The sequence below is a fragment of the Aquarana catesbeiana genome, linkage group LG10, assembly GCF_042186555.1.
Source record: "Aquarana catesbeiana isolate 2022-GZ linkage group LG10, ASM4218655v1, whole genome shotgun sequence".
Classification (NCBI taxonomy): Eukaryota; Metazoa; Chordata; class Amphibia; order Anura; family Ranidae; genus Aquarana; species Aquarana catesbeiana.
The window spans coordinates 155,139,781-155,157,652 of NC_133333.1; the positions used below are offsets into that span (position 1 = coordinate 155,139,781).

General features: G+C 45.4%; 1 protein-coding gene across 10 annotated transcripts in view; it reads left to right on the forward strand.

Moving 5' to 3' along the window:
• Window positions 1-789: 789 nt before the first annotated feature.
• Window positions 790-17,872, forward strand: part of LOC141110959 (galactoside alpha-(1,2)-fucosyltransferase 2-like) — a 539,222-nt gene continuing 522,139 nt past the window's right edge. For 5 of the 10 annotated variants that reach the window (XM_073602785.1, XM_073602782.1, XM_073602786.1 and 2 more), the window contains exons 1-2: window positions 988-1,298; window positions 12,239-12,599. Coding sequence is in view for 1 of the 10 variants with exons in the window: in XM_073602798.1 (XP_073458899.1) it covers window positions 12,462-12,599 (138 nt within the window). In the remaining 9 variants the exon portion in view is untranslated. Of the gene's footprint in view, window positions 864-905; window positions 1,299-12,238; window positions 12,600-17,872 lie in introns of those variants that run through there. The other 5 variants (XM_073602792.1, XM_073602793.1, XM_073602783.1 and 2 more) reach the window with 4 other exon arrangements.

A 17,872-nucleotide genomic window follows, 5' to 3' on the forward strand; every position in this document is an offset into this window, starting at 1 on the left:
GGTCTATTGGGATTTTGAAGGTGGTGCTGGTTAAATATCAGTGGAAAATTGTGGGTTGGGCCCATCTGAGGTATGGGTGTACCTTCCTAGCAATACGTTGGTAACATCAGGGTATTAATTAGGTTGTATCTGGTAGAACATCAGTGGTTAATTGTCTCTGAGTCAGTGTAGTTGCGGCTGGGGGCCTTTGATTGGGTGGCAGATACAACCGTTTAATTGTGAGTATATAGGACTTCAAAGACCTTAGACCGGGCATAAGCTGAGGTTGGTTTATTTGTTATGCATTGACTGAATTATATGCATTAAACTTCTTTTCTTGTGAATGTTGTATTTAATGGTTTGTAATAAAAGGCTGCTATGGCTATTCGACTCCAAATAAAATGAGTCGTCTGGTCATTTTGGAAGGAGGGATTGGTCAAGTGTTTATGTTTTATAGATAATTGGAGCCTCTACACTCTGAAGGTCCCTCAGTCATGTCTGCTCTTATGCTGCGCAAACTGTTGGCGCTATATAAATCCTGTATAATAATAATAGGAGATATAAGAAACTGACAGGTGGTTTAACTCTTTAGCATCTATCAAATCAACATTGTTTTGAATGTTCCCTTCTTTTATCATATATCTAAATGTATGTGTTACAAGCCAGATTTCCTTTAATTCTCCAGCTGCCATTTTCAGTGAACTCTGGATGGTCATTGCAGGGATATAAACAGTAAATACGGCCAGCTGTAACATCCAGAAAAGGAAAAGAACTAAGCCCTGTCCTGAACCGTTCATCACACCCACATTTATTCTAAACCACACCCCAGGCCTCCAAAGGTCTACGAATGAAGGTAGTATCTCCATAGCCAGGGCAGCTGGAAGGTATGCTGGGATTTGTAGCCCCTCATCACTTGCTGCTTTCCCATGCCTGTTGCAGATAACAGAGCAGGAGGCAGTCTTTTGCTGTACAATAGTGCCTGCACACACATAAAAGGGATTGCATCCATCCCATTCTGTTTTGATGTCACTGGCAGCACTCTCACAATAGCTCAGAGAACCGCACAGTCATTTCTTCACATTACAGCTGTTTACTGTGCATTAGGCATCTGAAGAGCTGTGCCAGCATCACATATACTTTCCAGTACTGCTGGGTGCTGCTCGACTCTGCAGGGTTGGGCACACATATCAGGCGTTGCGAGACCCACGAAGGCTGCCTGGTCCCCGCATCGCACTGTGACATCTTGTACCCAAATGACAGGATCGCTTCAGGGAGAGGCGTTAACCCTTGCAGCACATGAATGCATGAACAAATCAGAAGTATGTATGGATACTTGCCTAGCATTGTGATTTTACAGGAAACATCCCGGTGTACATTTCATGTCTTTAACTCTGTGACTGATAAAGATTTTGATAACATTGCTATGCTGTGTGACTTATATTGTTGTTTTTCTATTAGTACGTCAGGGTTGTATTTGTTTGATTTTGCTGGACTGTACTTTGCTGGGATTTTGGCGAGTAGCCGAGTGCCTGTGGACTTGTTAATATTATGCTATACCTATTAATACTTACAGATTATAGCACATTGTATTTAGAAGACGTGGAAATAAGCCAGTAAAGTTATTGACAGAAACTTGTAGTTGCACAGTATTGTAGGGCAGGGCCGTTAAAAAATAACACAAGGTGTGTATCTAGTGTTTTTGGTGGTTATGTTTTTATTTACAGAAGTGTGGCCAATGACAAGTGCTCAAACTTCTTTTTTGTTATGGAGGTCTGTCCACAACTGTCTGTATATTACCCTGTAATGGAAATTAGGCAGATTTTTATGTGGTCTTAAAGCAGTAGGCAACCCTGGAGAGACAGAGATCTACCTGAACAACATGGGAGAGATCAGTGGCGTCACTAGGGTTGGTGTCACCTGGTGCTGTACAACATAGTATTGTCGGGCTCGGCATGGAATGTACCATGTCTGGTTGATTAAATATACCATGTCAGTGTGTAGGGAGGGTGATGAATGGATTGTTCCTTGTTAGTATTTGGGGGTGATAGATAGAATGTACCATGTCAGTATGTGAGGGGGGGGGGGGGTTGATGGAATGTACCATATCAGTATGTAGGGGGACTATGAATAGATTGTACCATGTCACTATGTGGGGGGGGGGGGGGGGTGATGAATGTAATGTACCATGTTGCTATGTAGGGCTGCAGTAGAGGAAGTTTGAAATGTCCAATGTCTCAATGATGTTAGAGGGGTGCAGGGGATGGATGTCTCCCCCTGGTGGTAGAGGGGGAAGTACACAGGACATACACCGACCTGTTGTCTCTCTCTCTCTCTCTCTGGTCTTCTCTCCAATCTTCAGCACCCAAGCAGCGGAAATTTTCATCCCATCCTCTCCACAAACACTTTGATCCTGAGTCTCCACCTCCTGTCCCCACTTGACGGGGGCCGCCATCTTTCTGACTCTCCCTATAGGTGTAGTGCCACCCCAGAAGGAGCCCCTTGGTATGTTTGGGTTCTCTTTTCTGTGTCTTAACCCCAAAAACAACCTCAGGCCCTCTGGCACACTTGGTTAAACAAAATCACTGCAATCACAAATGCAAAAGACACCAGACTGTATCAAAGGAAACCAATATTTTACTAGAGTTTTTTAAAGCAAATAAGAACACGAATGACTTAAACATGTATCTTTCAGTGGTAAACTCTTACACTGGGTAAATATTCAGAAGAACGTGCAAAGCAGAGAAATCACAATTTTAGTTAAACAATATTAGCCTGCTAGGCCCTAAAAGAACCTATGACCTCAGGCATGAAAGGCAAGCAGTGTCTTTGTGGGGTGTACACAGGGTGGGCTTCCGCCTGCTCACCAATCCTAAAGATACCAAAGCTCAAAGGAATGGGATGTCCTGGAACAGGCTCTTGAAGAATGCCCAACTGGCAACCTGATGACCCAGGGATCCAGTGATGCCTGTATAGATGTGCTTCGCAGTGCCCCAAATGTCCACGCAACGGATGGGGTGTCTGCGACAGTTGACCCAGGTCTGACTGTGGAGCTTGCTGGTAGGAATGGTCATCACCTTGCTCAGGCCCTGATGTCTCACCCACCAGGCAAGGGGTAAGAGCCTTGTCTCCTGCTTCTCGTTGTCTCTCTCTGGCTGCCTTGTGGTCTCTCCCCAGATCAGTAACTCTGATCCTTTCTCCTTTCCTGGCTTCAGGCTTGCCCTTCTCCCTCTCAGTTCAGCCAGCATGCAGGGGGGGGCTGAAGTTCTCTCCTATATATATCGCTGGGACTACATGTCCCATGGTGCTCCCCTCTTGTGATTGGTCCTCTTCTTGACCAATCAGGAACAAGCATCAGCAGGCCGGGCTACACAGAGCTGGCCGCCTTCTCATGTCCAGCGCTGCTGACAGTGCGAGAGGGGGGCCAAGCAGGGTAAGAAAAAACTGACAGCTGCTCTTTTCCCCATGCAGTGATGGCTGTGTACACTCCCCACGGCTTGAGTGGGGAGGGGAATACCAGGCATAGTGGCACCTGCTACATAGGGATGAATGGGTATTGGACTCCAGAAATATGGTGGCTCATCCCAGCCAGGTATCCTGACCTGCCTGGGGCTGGAGTGGACACAGGAGAGGTGTCACCCCTCTGGCGGGTGTCACCTGTGTGTGGTCCGCACCCCCATAGAGACGCCACTTGGAGAGATCCAAGATGACCAGGGTGCAGCAAGCTTTCTTTTTTTTTTTTAATTTCCCTTTAGTAAATCAACCCCTGAGTGTGTTGATGGGGGAATCCCTCCACAGAGCCATTGGGATTGATTTACTAAATGCAAATAGACTGTGTACTTTGCAAGTGCAGTTGCTCCAGGGCTTAGTAAATGAGCAGAAGCTCTGCTGACTTCCATCACCCAATCATGTGCAAGAAAAAATGCTGTTTTTTTTTCCTTGAATGTGATTGAGTATTCTTTGCAAAGTGAAGCTTTACCTCATTTACAAATCTCTGGAGCAACTGCATTTGCAGAGTGGATGGGCGGCGGGAAGCCATCCCCACCAGGAGAACACAGTGATTATTACTAGCGCTTTAACAGTCGCTAGAAATGATCGCATGTAAAACCCGACAGGCTGGTTGTACCCAAGTTGATTGATTGGTCAACTCAAGTACATTCAGCCTATCCATACATGGTTTGAATCTTGGTCGGTTCTTGCTCAACCGAACAATATTTGAACTGTCTATGTCTGGCTTAATACAGAATTTAGGGGTGAGTAGTAAGTGGTCAGTAGTAACAGTGTGAAGGGGTCAGGAGTACATAACGCAGTGTTCATAGTGAGCAGAGTACAAAGGTCTGTAGTATATTTCACACAATGCAGGGGTCAGTAGTAAGTAAAGCAGACTGCAGGGGTCAGGATTAAGCAATGCAGAATTCAGTGGTCAGTAGTATGTAGCACAGAGTGCAGGGGTCCAGAGTTAGTAAGGCAGAGTGTAGAAGTCAGCACTATGTAAGGCAGAGTCCAGAGGCCAGTAGTATGTAACACAGTGCAGGGGTCAGGAGTAAGAAACAGATTGCAGGGTTTAGGAGTAACACACAGTTCAGAGGTCAGCAGTATGTAACACAGAGTAAGGAGTAAGTAGCACAGAGTTCAAAGGTCAGTAGTATCTGATGCAAAATGCAGAGGTCAGGAGTAAATACCACAACATGCAGAATTCAGTAGTAAGTAGCGCAGATTTCAGAGGTTAGTAGTAGTAAGTAATACAGAATGCAGAGGTCAGTAGTATGTAACACAGAGTGCAGGGGTAAGGAGTAACTAATGCAGTGTACAGTGGCCAGTAGTATGTAATGTACATTGCAGGGGTCAGGAGTAAGTGGTCAGTAGTAACACTGGGTGCAGAGGTCAGGAGTAAATGACGCAGCACTCAGCAATCATGAGTAAGTAATTCACAGTGCAGTGGTTAGTAGTATGTAGTAAAGAGTGCAGAGGTTAGTAGTTCGTATATGCAGAGTGCAGAGGTTAGTAATGTGCAGTGAATAGTGCAGGGATCAGGAGTAACTCAGAGTGCAGATGTCTGGAATAAGTTACAGAGTGCAGGGGTCAGTAGAACATAACACACATCTCCCCTTACTAAAAAAAATACCACTCTTCCAGTACAAATATTTCCTCTAAGCTAAAATAGCCTCCCTCATTTCCTGAAATGAACTCACAGACCTCTGTTGCAGCGTCCCCGAGGGGAATCTTCCCAGGTCTACACTTGGCTGTGTCAGAGCCGAGGAGAAGCCTAGTACTTCCCTTGACTCTGCAATGCCTTTTGCTGCTGTGATCCAAGGTCTCAAGGGCTGTGGGTGGAGTCAAGGACTGGTGGCACCTCAACATCACAATCTACACTTTGCATAATCAACCAATTGCTGACCCCCCACCTTAAAGGAATTCTGCATTAAGAATTTCTGACTTCACTTAGCATGCTTTTAAAGAGAGCCTGTCACCAGGTATGGAGCTCTTAGTCATGCATCAATTAACCACTTCAGCCCTGGACCATTTGGCTGGCCAAAGACCAGAGCACTTTTTGCGATTCAGCACTGCGTCGCTTTAACTGACAATTACGTGGTCATGCGATGTTGCTCCCAAACAAAATTGATGTCCTTTTTTCCCCATAGAGCTTTCTTTTGGTGGTATTTGATCTCCTCTGTGGTTTTTATTTTTTGTGCTATAAACAAAAAAAGAGCAACAATTCTGAAAAAAAACGCAATATTTTTTACTTTTTGCTATAATAAATATTGCCCAAAAATATATAAACATTTCCTGACAGACTCCATGGCAGCAACGTGTGGGTTAAGTCCCGCCTCCACTACCCTATAGGACACTACTCCCATAAATCTTTGCTCCCTGCCCATGGCCGTGTTCTTTTTTTGTCCTCCTCCGTAGGACCTAGATTGGTCTTCTACCTGAAGATTTACTCCCACACATTTCCACGCTCTGATGGCCGAGTAGCGACTTGGGACTGGAATGACGCTAGACTCCGTTAAGCCCTAGCTATTAGCGGGGTATGGAGCGGGCACTGGAAGAAGCGCTGGAGGAAGCCAGGAACCTAGCCACTGGCAGGCAGGCTGCGCATTGGTCTAATAGCCCAGCTAACTAGCAGGTGACCTTGTTTGCCCACGAGAAGTCAGTGATCTTCTTACCTTCGGCCTTGGTGATGATCGTGTGGGGGTGGTAAGATTATGGCTTTCTCTTCATGGCAGCAGTATTTGTTTATCTTTTTGTCATCCATAACTTCTGTGTTTTATTTCCTGATTTTGTTGTAGCTAAGCATGGCGGCTGGTTCCTCTGCGTTCCAGCCGCCGTTTACTTTTGTTTTCGCCCGCTCGGCCGTACTGCGCATGCGCGAGTACGGCGTGAGAGCGAGGCTTGGTTCGCGCATGCGCGGTAGCGGCAAAATGACGCTAATCGCGCATGCGCACTAGCGCCGCGCTCGCTGCGGCGATGATGTCACAGAGGCGCCTTATTTAAACGGGAATAGCCTACAAGCCTTGGGAATGCTTGTGGGCTATTGCGACGACTTCCCCTAGTCCCTAGTGATTATTATCCTGGTAGGTGGCTCTCTGTGGCTGGTGGGGTAAATTCCTTCCTACATCTGGCTTCATTTTGACTATTGTTACAGCTCTGATGGAGGCATCTAGAGATATGGACTCTCCACCGCCTGTTTGTGGCCAGCCCTCTCACCAAAGGTATTGCGGGCCGGGGGGGCGGCAGAGGGCGGGGGGGGGGGAGAACCTGTCTTGGTCGTCCTAGATTACCTTTATCTGTATCTTTTTGTTCCTTGTATTTCCTTTATGCAGCCCATCCAGGTCAGAACAGCGACACAGCTCTCACAGGGGAAGCGACTCTTCAAAATCGCATCACCAGCGTTCTTCTTCCAAATCTAAACACCACGGCTCACCCTCAAGATCTGGGCGCCGTAGCGAGGATCGGTCTCGCTCCTCCAAGGCTCACTCCAGCCGTTCAGCTGCTAGCGTTTGCTGGGGATGTAGATCACAAGTACCTCCTGGAAGATCTCTTTGTGATCTTTGTTTTTCCAAGGCTTCCAATGAGAGAGGGAGCACGGACCAGCAGCTCAATTCCCTGGTCGAAAGGGCTGTTAAAGAGTCTCTTAAAGGTATCGGGTCTAGCCAGACCCCCGTCCCTCAAGCAGAGTCTCCACAGTCGCCAGTAAGGGACTCACAAGTTCAGGACACCTGGGAGTCGTCTCTACCAAGTCATCCTTCAGTTGCGGCATCGGACAGTGAGTCCGAGGAAGATACTGCCGGTGTGGGGTTTGACTTTGCTTTAGTCTCCCCCTTGGTAAAAGCTATTAGAGAGGCTTTGAATTGGGAGGATCCTGTGGCCTCTCCTTCTAAACAAAGAAAGTATTTTAAGCAACTAAAGAAGGAACGTCTCAACTTTCCATTTCTCGCCGAACTTGGTGAGGTCATTACGGATGAATGGGGCAAGGTGGAGAAAAAGAATTCTTTGCTTTCAAAAATTCTTAAGCTATACCCCTTCAAGGAAGATGAAGTCAAGCATTTGGAGTCGGCCCCTCTGGTGGACGCAGCTGTGATGAGGCTAGTAAAACATGTTACACTCCCCTTAGAGGATACGGTTTCTTTTAAAGATGCCTTAGATAGGCGGATTGACTCTGACCTAAAGAGAGTCTACCTCACGGCTGGTATGGCCTATAAGCCAGCTTTGGCTCTGGCCGCAATGTCCAAGGCGATGGAAGTCTGGTCGGACAGTGTGGATGATACTCTCAAGAGCATTTCGGATGAAGCTGCAAAGAGCTCTCCTATCCAGGAGTTACGGCTAGCATCCGCTTTTCTGGGGGAGGCATCGATTGATATCATCCGGCTGGTGGCTCGGGTCATGCTATCTGCAGTTACGGCCAAACGAGCCCTTTGGCTTCGATACAGCCTCTAAGCAGGTCTGGTGCCGAATTCCTTTTGATGGGTCTTCCCTCTTCGGCAACAAATTGGATTCTGCCATAATCCGAGCCACTGGGGGGAAGTCGGGATTCCTTCCTCAGGATCGCCGTTTGCAAAACCAGAGGAAATTTTTTTCTAAAAAACAATACCAGGAACGAGCCAGGGAGGCCCGTAACTACAGGCCGGGCCGTGAATTCTCCAGGACATGGAAGTCAAGGCAGTCATCCTTCAAAAAAGCTGCTAAGAGCAGTTCGACAGGGGAAAGAGAGCCGACCAAGTCTTTTTGAGATTGGGCCCGCTCAGACAGGCCAAGTGGGAGCTCGTCTCCTGCGTTTTCGGCACGTCTGGGCGGCCTCAATCCAGGACTTCTGGACCGTCAGGACGGTCACTGCAGGTCATACCTGGACTTTCAGCGGATCTCCCAGACTCAGGTGTGTTCCCACCTCCCTTCCGGCCTCAGAAGAAAAAAGGGTGATTCTTCTAACCTACGTGAAATCTTTATTGGTTTAAGGCGCTGCCGTTCCCGTCCCAGACGAACAAAGAGGTATGGGAATTTACTCTCCTCTCTTTATGGTCCAAAAGAAAAACGGATCTTGGAGACCTGTCATAGACCTTACCCATCTGAATCGGTTTATCAAAAAAGAAAGGTTCAAGATGGAGACACTGTCAACAATCCAGCAGTCGGTCCAATCAGGAGATTGGATGATCTCTATAGATCTAAAGGACGTGTATTTTCATGTCCCTGTGGCAGAAGATTTTCAGCAATTCGTTCGCTTCTCCTTGGGCAAATTGCATCTACAGTTCACATGCCTACCATTCGGGCTATCGACATCTCCCCGTGTCTTTTAGAAGGTATTGTTAGCAGTAGTGGCCCTCTTGAGGACCAAGGGGATCCGTCTCCATCATTACCTGGACGATCTTCTACTACTAAAAACAGAGATCGATTATTAATGCACAAGAGTCAGGTTATGTCCACCCTCCAGGAATTCGGTTGGATCCTGAACCTAGAGAAGAGTCCGTTAATACCATCTCAAACTCTCGTATTCCTAGGAGCCCTTTTCGATACAGTGAAAGGCACCATTTCGCTCCCCGAGGAGAAAGTTTCAATAATTCGGGACAGAATTCGTCCGGCCATTTCAGCCTCCCATCTCCAGGCTCTCCAGTGTCTGAGGATCATCGGCACTATGGTGGCTACGATTCCAATGGTGAAGTGGGCTCAATGCAGGATGAGACCCTTCCAAAAAAGGGTTTCTTCACCAGTGGTCAGGCAGCAAGACTCAGCTCATTCGTGTCACCTCTTCAATGAGGAGCTCCCTGCCCTGGTGGCTCCAGCGGGAAAATCTTTACAATTGTCATTCCATTCTTCCCATCTCGTGGATAACAGTAACAACGGATGCCAGCAACAAGGGCTAGGGCACCCACTGTCTGACAGAAGTGGCACAGGGTACTTGGGATTTTCCCTCCAGAAGAACGGTGTCGAACATTCTGGAATTGAGGGCAGCATTCAAGGCGCTACTAGCTTTTCGTCACCTGCTTTCCGGAACCTCGGTCCGTCTCAGGTTAGACAATACGACAGCTGTGGCGTACATAAGGAGACAAGGAGGTACTCGGAGTCTGTCCTTACTTCAGGAGGTAGAGCCAATTATGACTTGGGCTCAGAAGAACCTGGTCAATTTAACAGCAACATACGTACCAGGGATGCAGAATGTTCAGGCAGACTTCCTGTCTCGAGTTCGTCTAGACAACAACGAATGGTCCCTCAACGAGGAAGTATTCAGTTGGATTCTGACCTTAGGAATCTCTCCAGAAATCGACTTATTCGCCTCCCCTTGCAACAAGAAAAAAGAGATATTATTCGAGGTTCCGGGATCCTCAGGCTTATGGGGTGAACGCCCTGACGGAGCGATGGTGGTTCCGCAGAGCTTATACCTTTCCTCCAACCCCCATCATTCTTCAGTTTCTGCGGAGACTCAGGTCAGCAGCAGTAGAAGTGGTAGCCATAATACCTTACTGGCCCAACAGACCCTGGTTCCCCCTGCTAATGCTTCTCAGTGTCAAGGATCCAATTCCTTTACCCCTCAGACCCGACCTTCTATCCCAAGGCTCGAAACTACATCCTTGCCCAGCTCATCTGCACCTGAGGGTCTGGTTTTTGAGAGGGGAAGGTTAGAAGCTCTTGGATGTCCCAAACAGGTTATCCCTACTCTTATGAGTGCGAGGAGAAGTACCAATCAAGTATATGAAAGAATCTGGGCTAGATTTACAAACTACATGTCCTCAGGGTCCAACTCTGACTGTAATCTGACAGTTCAGGATGTCTTAAGTTTCTTACAATCTGGACTAGATGTTCCTTTATCAGTGAGCGCTCTCCGTGTGCAAGTCTCTGCAATTTCAGCCTTTTCTGGAATATCATGGGCTAAACATCCCTTGGTTCAACAATTCTTCAAGTGAGCAGTTAGGCTCAGACCTCAGAGGAAACCTAGATTCCCTAAATGGGATCTACCACTAGTCCTTGACTTCTTCTCTCAGCTGGACAAGTCTCTTTCGGTTAAAGATCTCACCCTCAAGACTTCCTTTTTGATAGCCATTTCCTCGGCTAAAAGAGTCTCTGAAATCCAGTCTTTAGGATCAAAGGAGCCCTTTCTCACTTTTTTCCCAGATGGAGTGGTCCTTATTCCGATGCTAGGATCAAATCCCAAGGTCACTTCAGTCTTCCACGAAAATCAGGATATCACACTCCCTACTTTTAATTCTGCTGGAAGTCTGGAGACACATCCCCTCGACATGGGAGTTATCTTGAAGCAATACTTGGAGGCTACAGCTTCCTTTCGACAAACGGACTACCTCTTTGTCCTGTTTCACGGGAAGAGCAGGGGTCTCAGAGCTTCCGTCAGATCCATCGCAGCGTGGATTGTTCAGGCTATCCAATGGGTTTACAGAGAGAAGGGCTTGGCTCCTCCTGTGGCGGTTACAGCGCATTCCACAAGAAGTCTTTCTACTTCCTGGGCGGCTTCACGTCATGTGGCACCTGAAGTTATCTGCAAGGCAGCCTCCTGGTCAACTATTCATACTTTTATGTCTCATTATTGCGTTGAACCAGCGACTTTATCTTCTGTTGATTTTGGCTTAAAAGTGCTGTCAGTGGACAGTGTTAAATAAATCTTTTTGTTCAGCATTTATGCCCACCCGGGTGTGTATGGCAAGTTATTTCCCACACGTTGCTGCCATGGAGTCTGTCAGGAAAACGGAAAATTCCTATCAAAATACTTACCGTAATTTTCCTTTCCTGATGGACTCCATGGCAGCAGGAGTTCCCTCCCAAATGGCTGGAGTAGGCTAGTCATCGAACACGGCCATGGGCAGGGAGCAAAGATTTATGGGAGTAGTGTCCTATAGGGTAGTGGAGGCGGGACTTAACCCACACGTTGCTGCCATGGAGTCCATCAGGAAAGGAAAATTACGGTAAGTATTTTGATAGGAATTTTCCGTTTTTTTTTCCCTCAGTTTAAGCCAATATGTATTTTTCTACATATTTTTGGTAAAAAAAAAAAAAAAAATCGCAATAAGCGTATATTCATTGGTTTGAGCAAAAGTTATAGCGTCTACAAAATAGGGGATAGATTTATGGCTTTTTTTTTATTAATTTTTTTTTACTAGTAATGGCGGCGATCTGCAATTTTTATCAGGACTGCGACATTATGGCGGACACGGACAATTTTGACACATTTTTGGGACCATTGGCATTTTTACAGCGATTAATGCTATAAAATTGCATTGATTACTGTAAAAATGTCATTGGCAGTGAAGGGGTTAACCACTAGGGGGCAGTGAAGGGGTTAAGTGTGTCCTAGTGTGTGTTCTAACTGAAGGGGGGGGGGGTGGGACTGTGCACGGGAGATAACAGATCGTTATTCATACTCTGTATGAACAGACGATCTGTCTGTTCTCCCCACAGAGAACTGGAAACTGTGTGTTTACACACACAGATCTGGTTCTCGGTGTGCCCTGAGTGATCGCGGGAGCCCAGCGGTGATCGCAACCGCCGGGCACTCGCATCGGCTCTGTGGGAGAACAGGGGAGCCCACGTGCCCCCTAGTGGCCGTCTATGTTACAGACGTAACATGACGGTGATTCGCGCAGCCGAGCCATGTTGCCACAGTACAACTGTGGTGGCTGGTCGGCATGCAGTTAAAGGGTAACTCTAACTTCGTGGGGAAAAAAATTAGCAAATAAAGAAAAAATATAGCGTATACAATTGTGACACAAATAATTTTGTTATTGAATGTCATTAAAAATTACCTTTTCTTTTCAATCTGCAGCTGCTGTAATTTTCTGAAAATGCAATGCAGTATGGCTACCTGGAACTGTTCTGTACACAGAATGTGTACTGGCCACCCCCAGAAACATCATTTCCTGCTTATGTGATTGGCTCACTGATTTTCCCAGAAGTCTGCACTAAAATGCAAGTCAGATTTCTGGCATCCTCTGGAACAAAAATGTCATTCTTGGTGAGATACTTCCAATAGGAACACGTCTAAAGGGATGCAGGCCCAGCAGATTTCCTCATTAGTGCTCTGCAGCTGCCACAGCTTGTTGAGAATTATGAAACCACTGCCATTAGACTCACTCAGCAAAGGAGCACAGAGAAACAAACAGGGATTTCTTCAGAATAACAAAAAGGTAGGAATCTGCAACAAAGTTTGTTATAATCCTTGCAATGTAAATAGATCACCCGGGGGAATGTTTTTTTTCTCAACAAAAGTGGAGTTACGCTTTAACTAATTATAAGTTACAGCTTTGATCAGTGAAAATGTAATGTCTGTCTCATTATAAAGTTAATTTTAAGTCACCCTGAATGCTGTCCACAGAAGGCAGACTAACAAATAGACACATAACAGTAAGACCTCTTTCACACTGAGGCGCTTTACAGGCGCTACAGCACTAAAAATAGCACTTGCATAGTGCCTCTCCTGTCTCTCCAGTGTGAAAGCCGAAGTGCTTTCTCGCTGGAGCGGTGCGCTGGCAGGATGCTAAAAAAAAGTCCTGCTAGCAGCATCTTTGGAGCGGTGTATACACTGCTGCAGAACCGCCGGCACTTTGCGAGTCCTTTTAACCCTTTTTCGCCGTTAAAACTGCCCCGCTAGCGGGCGAAAACTCTCGCAAAAACGGCGGTAAAGCGCCGCTAAAAATAGCGGTGCTTTACCGCCAACAGCCCCAACGCTCCAGTGTGAAAGGGGTCTAACCCAAAAATGTCTGCTTTAGCCTCCGCTTGCTGTCTTTTTGCCCCAAACTGCTGCTCAAGCCTTGTAAAAATCCCAGTATTTCCAGGAATGAGACACCCATGTACACCCCTCCCTACTTCCCATAATTCAGTGTTTAGTTGCCCAAACAGCCCATTACCAGGCCAAGGTGCTGTCACATACAGTATTGGTATAGTCACTGTGACAGACCTCGCCGGGAGAGAGGCTTTTGGAGGGGACTGAATGCAAGCCTCTTGCCTACTGATTATGGGCCCTGGCGTTTGGGGGAACAGTGCTCGTTGTGAGCTGTATGCCTGGGGACCCTTGAGATGGCGTTACTTTAGATTCAGGTCAATGTCCCCCAAGACACACAGACTCTGGGGACCCTGGATATGCCATTGTGGACGAGAGTCACTAATAGGGGCACAAGGTGAATGAGAACCCCACTGTGATCTGTGTTAGTCAGACTCAATGCTGTCTCATTATGTTGTGTACTAATTGCTGTGATGTTTGGGGTGTGGCTGTATTCCAATGTTCTATTGTGTCTGATATGGGATGTTTATTTCTATGGAGGGAGGGGGGATTCCTCCAGCAGCCCCTTGCTGATAAGACTGTTTACTGATGAGTAGTTTGAACACACCTGACCTGTGTGTCATTGGACAGTTTAACTGGTGTCCATGTGTGATAATAAAGGAGTTGATTCCTGCTTGAACCTCAAGACAGAGCCTTGTCTCGTATTTGGGGAGAATTATTTGCATGGGTTCCTTGTCCGGCTGATGGAAGTGTTCGGTAGCTGCCTTTGTGTTTGGGCATGGAATGTCCTAAATGACTTTAACCCCTTTCATACTCGGGGTGTCGTTACAGTCACAAACATTTCAAAGTAATTAGGAGGGACAGGGTTTGAGAAAAAAACAAAAACAAAAAACACATGGGGTAGAGCTAAAAATTGTGCATGGCCAGTAAAGTGGGTGCTTGCACTTCATGGCTAATGGTGTCTAGTATGGAACATTTCTCCCTAAACCTGGCCATAGATCACATCCCTTGCACCTCTCCTGCAGCTGCGGCACCCTCCTCATCTCCGCCCCCACCTTGTCTCAGCAGTTGACAGCAGAGAGGAGCACAAAACTCCTGCACCAGATCCTGCTCTTTCCTCTGCAGGCTGAGGCTTACGGATGTACAGTCCATGTCTGAATGGAGTGATTTTTTTGTGAAAAGGGGTTTTGAGTTGCTTGAATTTCTTTTGATACGCAAGAGAAAGAGAATGACAGCTCTTGACTCACAAATCAATGAAATCACCCATAATATTGAACCTTTAAAGGATAGTGATGAGTTTCTGAGATTATCAGGAGAACTTAAAAATAAACTCACGAAATGGGATCTAGAATCTCAGAACAAAAAGAAGAAAAAATTTATTAGGGATTTTGATGACTTTAATGGTGGGGTTATTTTTAAATGGCAAAATACCCCCACTGTAGAGGATACCGCTCAGCCTATTCAGACTGGTCAATCTAGCACTGGAGCTATGCATTTGAATATTCCTCGTGTCAACCCTATATATGAATATGACTCTCCCCGTCCTAATGAATCCCAAGCCCCTCCCATTAATAATGGGTTTAAGAAATTTAACAACAAAAGAGGGAAAAATATGAGAGGAAAAGGGATGGGAGGAGGCCCTAAAACTCACACTCGAGATATGAACCACCCCAGAGGGACATATCAATATGACCCTCCCTCTCACCGGGATGGGTATTCTTCTCAAAATGACAGGAGAGATTATTTTGACAGGGGATATTCTTATCAATCTCATGATAGATCTATTCCCACGCAAAATAGATACGCTCCACTTACTGAGCATACCCCATATGACTACAATGATTTTTTAGACCAAAGGGGGGCACAGAGGAACCCCCCTCCGCAATACCAAGCAGCTCAAGGGGAACATTGGAGACAGCCTGTACCGTACACACCCCCAAACCCCGGTCCCCCCCGAAAGCGAAAACAAAGAGAGGAAGGAGAGGGGGGAAGCGAGTACAAAAAGTCCAGACCGTAACAGGTAAAGGAATTTATAACCTCAGTCATGTTATTTTGAACGAAGACGAAATAAAAGTTCTTGACCGAGGTCTTAAATTCGCCCCTATCAAAAATCTTAATAAGTTCAATACTTATGTTAGTATTCAAAAATACGTAAGAACTCTTAACATGAAAAAATATTTTTTATCACACCCTTCCCAGGGATCTAAACCCTTGGCACAGAATCACTCTTCTCTACGAAATAGGTCTACTTTTAATCCTCAGATTTCCGATAACAAACATTTGGAAGTTTTTAAAAATATGGTTTCCAATGACCTAGAAAAATTACAGGTGAAGAGAGCGTCTGATCCACTGTTTATCAAGCGGGGCATAAAATCCCTGACGGACCGTAGGGATATCGTCATTCGCCCTGCGGATAAGGGAGGTGGGTTAGTCATTCTTAGTAAAGAATACTACCAAAATGAAATGAGTCGCCTGTTATTGGACCAGGATACTTATCAGGTTTTGAATAGGGACCCTATGCTCACCTTTAAGGATGAACTGCATAATATTATTGAAGATGGTAAGGATCGAAGGATCCTGAATAAAAAGGAAGCTTTATATTTAGATCCTTTATTTTGCAGAACACCTGTTATTTATTTTCTACCAAAAATACACAAAGATGCTGTTAGACCTCCAGGGCGACCCATTGTTAATGGGATTGATTCTGTTTCTGCACGATTAGGACAATACATTGATTTCTTTTTACAACCTTTAGTTATGCAAACTCCTGCTTTTTTGAAGGACACCAAACACATCATCCAAATTCTAGACACCTTGAAATGTTCCCCGTCTACCTTTTTAGTTACAGCAGACGTAAGTTCCCTGTATACTATTATTGGCCATCAGGATGCTATGGCTTCGGTAGAATGGGCTCTGACTGCATCTTCTCTATCTGGTGGGCATCAGGAGTTTCTTTTAAGTTGTTTAGATTTTTGTCTCACAAGGAACTATTTTTGGTACAATAGAGAATTGTATTTACAGACCAGGGGTGTAGCTATGGGGGCTCGCTTCGCTCCCAGTGTGGCTAATATTTTCATGTCCCACTGGGAGGATGAGGCAGTGTTCCTCCACCGCCCCCCTGAGTTAGTGTGTTACAGGAGATTCATTGATGATCTTATCCTTGTTTGGAATGGTGAAAGATCTAGATTGAATGATTTCACTAAATCACTCAATAATAACACAAAGAACATATCTCTAACATGGACCATTAGTTCCGAAAAAGTTGTGTTTTTAGATTTGTCCATTAGTATTAAGCATGACCAGTTTATAAGAAAAGAACTTATTGCTGGGTCTTCGAAGGTTCCTACTAATGATAACCACAATTTCAAAATGGTGTTGGATTATAACGTCCAATACCGCAAGTTTGAGAGAATTATTCAAAAAAACTGGGCAATACTAAAGCAGGATAAAATTTTGGGCCCCGTACTCCCTGATAGGCCTCAATTTATCTATAAGAAAGCCCCCACATTAAGGGACCGTCTAGCCCCTGGAGTTCTTAACCCACCAGTTCCCACGTCAGATAGGCTTTTTTCTTTTTTGGGGGGTTTCTATGCTTGTGGTCGGTGTGTCCCCTGCAAACATGCCAAAGGGAACATCAAAAAAAGAAAAAAATTTTTGGCTTCAGCCACCAACCAAGAGTATGAGATCAAACAATTGATCACATGTGACACGGTTGGAGTTGTCTACATGCTGGAGTGCAGTTGTGGGCTCCAGTATGTGGGCAGAACTTCAAGACCTCTACATGTCAGATTGGCTGAACATGTCAACAATATTAAAAAAGGCCTTAAGACCCACAATGCGTCCAGACATTTTAAGGCCTTTCATCAACAGAATCCGAAAGGTCTGAAATTTTGGGGCATTGAGAGGGTTACTAAACACTGGCGGGGGGGAAATTTCATAAGACAATTAAGCAAAAGAGAATCCTATTGGATATATGAGACAAGAGTAATGTGCCCCGAAGGGTTAAACGTAGAGTTCGATACAAACTGTTTCATTTCTGATCGTTAATTATTATTGTATAATTTTTTGATTACGTAATTTTTTAGATTATGTCATTTATGATATCAATTTTAAATTTTTGAAATGTTCACATTGGTTTTGTTTTGGAGCAGTCGGTAACAGCGGTCGACGGATTTTATTTAATTGTTCTGACATCTACTATCATTATACATATATATTTTAATAAGATATTATCATTTTGAAAATGATATGCTTAAATATATCTTTGCGTTTTTTTTATATATGTTTTTTACATGTTTTTAGGTAGATAAAACGTGAGGTGTTCATTTAATTGCCTTTGTTTTATTTTATCTTTGCCATTTATTCATTGTATTTGCCTTTATGGTGAATCATAGCGATAAGCTCATATGGAGCGGTTTCCGTTTTTCCCTGTTTGCAGCATCAGGGGACATTTCCGGTCTTTTTTCTGCTATGAATCGTCTATTGTCGCTATGGCAACTCACCTCCTTATAGCGCGGGTGCCCACGTAGTCTCGTCATCTGCTGAAGAAGTCCCCGCCCACTGGGACGCAACGCGTCCAGAACGTAACGGCGTGACGTCACCCGCTGCTACAGCGCATGCTCCACTCCGTGTCTCTACACGGCGGTGATTCATTTTCTTTGCTGTGTTCGTCCCGCACTT